This window comes from Suricata suricatta, chromosome 5 (genome assembly GCF_006229205.1).
Source record: "Suricata suricatta isolate VVHF042 chromosome 5, meerkat_22Aug2017_6uvM2_HiC, whole genome shotgun sequence".
In the NCBI taxonomy this organism is placed as follows: domain Eukaryota; kingdom Metazoa; phylum Chordata; class Mammalia; order Carnivora; family Herpestidae; genus Suricata; species Suricata suricatta.
In genome coordinates, this window is record NC_043704.1 from 70,499 (window position 1) to 76,498 (window position 6,000).

The 6,000-nt window shown below is 49.0% G+C and overlaps 1 protein-coding gene across 1 annotated transcript in view; it reads left to right on the plus strand.

Annotated features, from left to right (window-relative positions):
- Positions 1-6,000, plus strand: part of LOC115292511 (aryl hydrocarbon receptor-like) — a 48,511-nt gene that overhangs the window by 42,272 nt on the left and 239 nt on the right. Inside the window, exons 9-10 of the mRNA XM_029940584.1 lie at positions 1,727-2,261; positions 3,054-3,138. Coding sequence (XP_029796444.1) covers positions 1,727-2,261; positions 3,054-3,138 — 620 coding nt within the window. The remainder of the gene's footprint in view (positions 1-1,726; positions 2,262-3,053; positions 3,139-6,000) is intronic.

Consider the following 6,000-nt stretch of genomic DNA (forward strand, 5'->3'; position numbering starts at 1 on the left):
TGAACATATCCTTCAAAAATAATAGCAAATAAAGACATTTCCATTAAAGAAAAAAGCTAACAATTTATTGTCAGTAGACCTACACTTATAAGAAATGCTAAAAGAAATATGTCAGGCTGAAGGGAAATAACATCCACTAAGACTTTAAAAAAGGAGTGGAGAGGATGAGAATGGTAAACATGTAGATAAATATTAAATATTATTTTTTTACTTTTTAAAAAATATATATGCTTACAGCCAAAAATAGAATATAGTATGTTTATAACATATGTAGATGCCATACATGTGACACCGCTAGCATTAAACATAGATGTTAGGAGCACATGGTCCATATCACTGCAAGGTGCATGTTTTATGTAAGTGACACAGTACTAATTATAAGTAGACATTGAAATGTTGAAAGTATATTTCATAATTTCTAGCAACCATTAAAAATATAATGCAAAAGATAGAGCCAAAAACCCATTATATAAATGAAAATTAATTTCTTTAAAAAAAGTGATGTATCTAGGCAGTAAAGAGGTGAATGGGGGGGAAGAGGGGACAAAAAGAAAGTAAACAGTAATATAAAAGGCCTCAATCCAGATATGTGCATAATTCCATTAAATGTTAATGGGTAAAACATTCCAATTAAAACACATATTATCAAAATGGATCTTAAAGAGCACACTCAACTACATGCCTTCTACAAGAGATATGTTTTCTATTTTTTTTGTTTTTTTAATGTTTATTTACTTTTGAGAAAGAGACAGAATGCAAGTGGGGGAGGGGCAGAGAGGGAAGCAAATGCAGAATCTAAAGCAGGCTCCAGGCTCTGAGCTGTCAGAGCAGAGCCCGACGCAAGGCTCAAACCCATGGACTGCAAGATCATGACCTGAGCCAAAGCTGGACACTTAACCAACTGAGCCACTCAGGTGCCCTGAGATATGTTTTTAAATAGTGTCACAAATTAGTTGGAAGGAATCAGATGGAAAATAAAATATATGTAATAGAAACAGCACAAGAAAGCCAGAGGGGCTGTATTCACACAAAGCAGACTTAGAGACAAAGGCTATGACCAGAGATCTTCAGGTGAGACACCAGCTTCTCTAAAGGTCCCACCAGTGATGGAGTTTCCTATGCCCATAGTATCCTAGTCAGCTTCTGCCAAAGACACACCTTTTAGGTCAGTTTTCCTTTGTGGAGCTACGAGCCACATGTGGGATTCCAAGTGGAGTCAGGCCAGCTGAAGGTTTCTCACTTTGCTAAGCATGATGTTCCATGACTGCTGGGGCAGCCCTACAGCAGCCGCATCCAGAGTCTTTTGGAAGGGAGGAAGGGAGAGGAGGAAGGAAGGGAAAAGTATTTTTCCTAATGAAAAACAGTTGCATATATTATATTTGCATAATGACTTATTCTTTCCAAAGTAAACTTAAAGTTTAGGGAATTCCTACATGGGTGTTTGGTCTACTCCCACAAATAAGCAGTTTCCTCAGACTACTTCAGAATCCAGGACAGGTGCCAGAGTACCAGGTACCAAGATACTATACTCCAAAGAATGTAAGAGAGGAGCCAGGCCAGTTTGACATTCTGGCTTCTCCCTTGTATGGAAAAACCAGAACAGATGATGTCCTGCCCCTTGCTCACCTGTTCAGGTACTTGGCCACTACTGCCCCCTGACCAGAAGACCCCCTTTCTCATTCTTATGCCAATTTTCTGGTGTGGTCTTTTGTTTCCTTAACCATAGGAATGCAGAGGGGGAAGAGCACCTGCGTAAGAGAGCCCTGCAGCTGCCATTCACCTTCACCACAGGGGAAGCCATCCTGTATGACAGCAGCCCCCTGAGCCCTCTGACTGCCCTCCCGGCCAGGAAGAGGATCAGGGCGAGGAAGGGCACCCCCACTGGTCAGGGCCCCGTGCAGCCAGGCTCTCCTCGGGGAGCCATGATGCGGCAAGATGAATCCATGTACTTGTCCAGCATTGCCCCAACCACCCAGGGCTCACCCTGGGAGAGGAGAACGTCCAATGACAGACATGAGGACAAGAAAGAGAAAGAGGAGAAGGAAGACCACTCCCTCCTGGCCCTCATTGAGACCCTGCTGGAGAAGGACACAGAAGAACAGCCTGATCTCTGCTCCACGCTGCAGCACCTGGGGGTCACTGACCTCAACCGGTGTTCGTGGGAAGAGAGCTCTCTCAGGGCCAACTCAGGCCCTGCAGGGTCTCAGAGCTTCTGCCCACCGCCCTCCAGCCAGGGAGGGGGCTCCTACAGGGAAAAGGAAGTACTCTTTCGTGACAGTGGAAATGTGGCATTGCCCCCACCAGCCCACACAACTGTCCCACAGACCCAGAAGCCTGGGTCTCTAGACTCGGGCCAGCTGACCATGGCAGCAACTCCACCTCAGAACATGTGCACGGGGCCCAGCCGCCTTCACACACACGCAAAGAATTTTTTCGGCACTGGCCCTACATTCCAGAGCCCTCCACAGTGGCAGCCGCAGCACACCCAGCCAGCACCTTTGAATTTTGGGATATGCCAGAAACCAACAATATCTGACTTCAGCCCCCACCAGCCTGCTCAGGATTTTCAGCCAAACCACACATCTTCACTCCCTTTAGGAGATAATGTTGTCCCTAGACACCTGGGTCAGCCAGGCCCTGGTGTTCTGGATTCTTGCAAAGCACTTATGCTCTGGACAGCCGCACACAGTGGTCAGTGGCAAGGGCCCTTGATCTCCTCAGACCCCACCTCCTGTGGCAGCCATCCCTTGGAGAGCATTTGGGATTGCCCCATCCAGGGCCAGCCAGTAAGGGTCCCTGTGGAAGTGGAGGGAGGGCAGGTAGCAAGGCAGGCCCAGCCCCATCTCTTCCACCACCTGTGGTCAACCACGGTCAACCCGTGCCCTCCAAGGGCAGGGCCAGCCAGTGACATTCCTCCGAAATTGTGCTGTGGTTTGCCCCCATCTGTCCAGGGGGCACCAGGTACCCCAACGGACACACTTGGGAGTCAAGAGCACCCACCCCACTTCCTGGTGGTGAGCCAGCTCTCAGGGAGCCCTGCCTGTCCTTCCCAGGAGCTCCTGCACAGCCCCTTGGCTATGCAGGCCTCTTACAGCATGGACCCCCGCTGGCCAGCTGCCAAGCAGCAGCAGTGGCTCTGTAGGCCAGTGAGAGAAGGATTGCCAAGTGTCCAGCACCTGGGTGGCTGCTCTAGAGATCCCATTCCCCAGGCCCTGCAGCCAAGCCCCTTCCTGTCCTCCACAAGGAGCCCCCCAGGCATAGACAGCGGCCAATGCAAGAGCCCAGCTGAACCCACAAGGCAGAGCAAGGACAGACTGGTCATCCCAGCCTCAAGTGCTGGGGGGAAATCCCAGTTGCAGTCAAGCCCAGTCCTGCCTCCCTGCCCTCCTGACCCTGCCTGCCCACCTGCATCTATTCAGGGCAGCCATGACCTCCAGCTCCAGGTAAGTGTTGGCAGGCAGGACCATGGGGACTTGGGGGTAGCAGGGAGGGGTGCTCCACCTCACTGGTCAAGTGTAGAGCTGCCGGCAAATCTGAATGTGAGGAGGCATCAGCCCAGCTAGCTAGTATAGGAGGAAGATCCCACCGGCCCAGCTGGGCCTAGGCACAGCACTGCTGGGAGGTTGCGGGGCAGGGCTACATGAAGGGATTCTGCAAACATAGCAGGTCACTGTCAGTGTTGCTCAGCTGAGGCCAGCGATGTGGCAGGAGCAGCTTTAGCCCTGGGAGTAGCCTGGTTATGACCTGGTAGGCCCCCCAGCTGTAGTCTGCTCCCACTCTGGTGTCTCTTGAGCCATCACTGAGCCACCTGGACACCTGCTTGTAATTTAGCCCAGCTTTGGACACCCAGAGTTGGTTTGGTTGTAAGAATTTTGAATTTGATGCCCTTTTCTGCTGTGCTCCCCTCCTGGCACCATTTCCGATACCCACACGCAGGTTATTACATGAGTGCCGTGCACTGTCTGGTGCTGCCAGGGCAGGGGGGCCTCCACACAGCGATTCTTCAAACACCTGTAGCACATACCCCCAAGTGCAGCTTTGGATGGAAGTTGCCCCAGCAGTGTTGTGGCCCCTCTGCCTCACACAGAGGAGGTGTGCCTTTCTGGTGACACGGGGAAACCCTGAGGGCCAAGCAGGAACGTAGTGTCCCTGAACCTCCAGTGGCCCCGTATGGCTCCAGTGGAAGCTCCCTCACCCCCTTCTCTGGATGTTCTGCTGTCACTTTGCCACCTCTCATTTCTGGGGTCCTCAGGCTCCTTCAGCTCACACCCCTTTTCAATTTTTCATTTTCCATCTGCCGTAAGTTAGCAAATCAGAAGACCAATTTGTTAGATTTCTGTCTGAAACCAAAATAATTCCTAATTAAAGCCTCACATTTACCTCTTTTGTAATCAAGTATCGATTTTAGAGTCCTTGGCTTAACCCTCATCTTCTGTAATTTTGTTCTGACTGTTGTGTTTCCCATTTTCCCATTAGCAGTGTTATCAAAACAAAGTGCACAGCACCATAGCACTTGGGATTGCAGGCCCCAAAGGGAGCACATTTTCCTCTAAATTCTGAGTTAGAAAGACCGTATCATGCTTTTCACCCCTGTCTGTGAACGTGATTTGGAGTCTTAACTACTGACATTTTCCCTGGAATTGAAGGATCTTAAACTTTCATATTGCTGGGTCAATCTGTGTGCAAATACACATATCTGATAGCTTATTCTCTGGATCCCAAAGATATGTGGGTTGGCTTTTTTTTAACCTCATTTCCTTCTGTTCACTTTATACTCAAGACACACACAGAATTCTCATCTTTGTTTAAAAAGTAACTTTTGATCCACAAAAGTGTTTATAGCAAAGAGATCTAATGGGCATCCAACCCCCTAGACACATTCCAACATTTTCCTTCACAATGTCATTTCCAAGCTCAGAGCTGAGCGTCAGCATCAGACAATCTGTCTGCAATCAGGGCCACCCAGACACATGGTTCATAGCGCAGTGACATGCTGACAGCCACGCATAGAGAGGGGATGTGCGCCTTTTGGCCTAGACCCCTGCAGAGGGCTTGGCCTTCACCCAGTATCTGCGACACGGGAGAAAAGGGTCCTCAGCGGGGCCCATGTGCAGGAAGAGTGGTGTCCTGCCTGAGAGGAAGGCATGGGGATGCTGTAGATGGAAGATCCAGACAGCAGTGCACCCTCGAGGCACAGAGTGCCTGGACCTCAGTCTCCTAGCAGAGCAAACAGAGAAAGATTGGCGGCCACTACTTCTCCTGCCATAAAGGACTAAGAATGGTCAAGGCTCACGGTAGCATTTGCATTGACTTGTGAGGCTTCAAGCACAGAACTCATTGTTTAGGAGCTGAATGGACTTAACATCATCAACTACAACCACCATTGGAGCTGTTCACCACTGTCACCCAGAACCAGGCACACAGTAGGTGCTTAATTAATGTTCGTTGTATGTGTGCATGAATGAAAGCGTGGGAACACAGAGGCTAGGGGACCAGCCTGGTCAGAACCCAGTGGAAGGTCTCTCCTGGCACTGCCAGGTCCACTACCCACAGTTGTTTACCAACAGTTACCAAAACCCATGTAACCTGTGCAGGGCGGGGGGGGGGGGGCACTTTCATTTTTAAGAAAGTTTTGACACACTGACACCCGTCTGTCTGTCTCTCTCTCTCTCTCTCCCCCCGCCCCTTCCCTGCTTGCTCTTTAACTCTCTCAAAATAAATAAAAATAAACTTAAAATTTTTTTAAATGTATAAGGGAGATGAAGAACCAAGATTAATCAAGATATCTCATCATAAAGAAGAACAAAAGGCTATAACTTGACATATTGCCTATCAAGGCTTTCATAAAGCACAACAAGTGGTGCCCAGTCACACAGAGCAGAGGAATAGAATAGGAGCCCAGAAACATACCCCACATCTCAAAGAACTCGATATATGCTAGAAGGGATCAGAGCTATGGTTCTGAATAGAACTGGTTTATTCCAGTACCTCTGGAAGTCT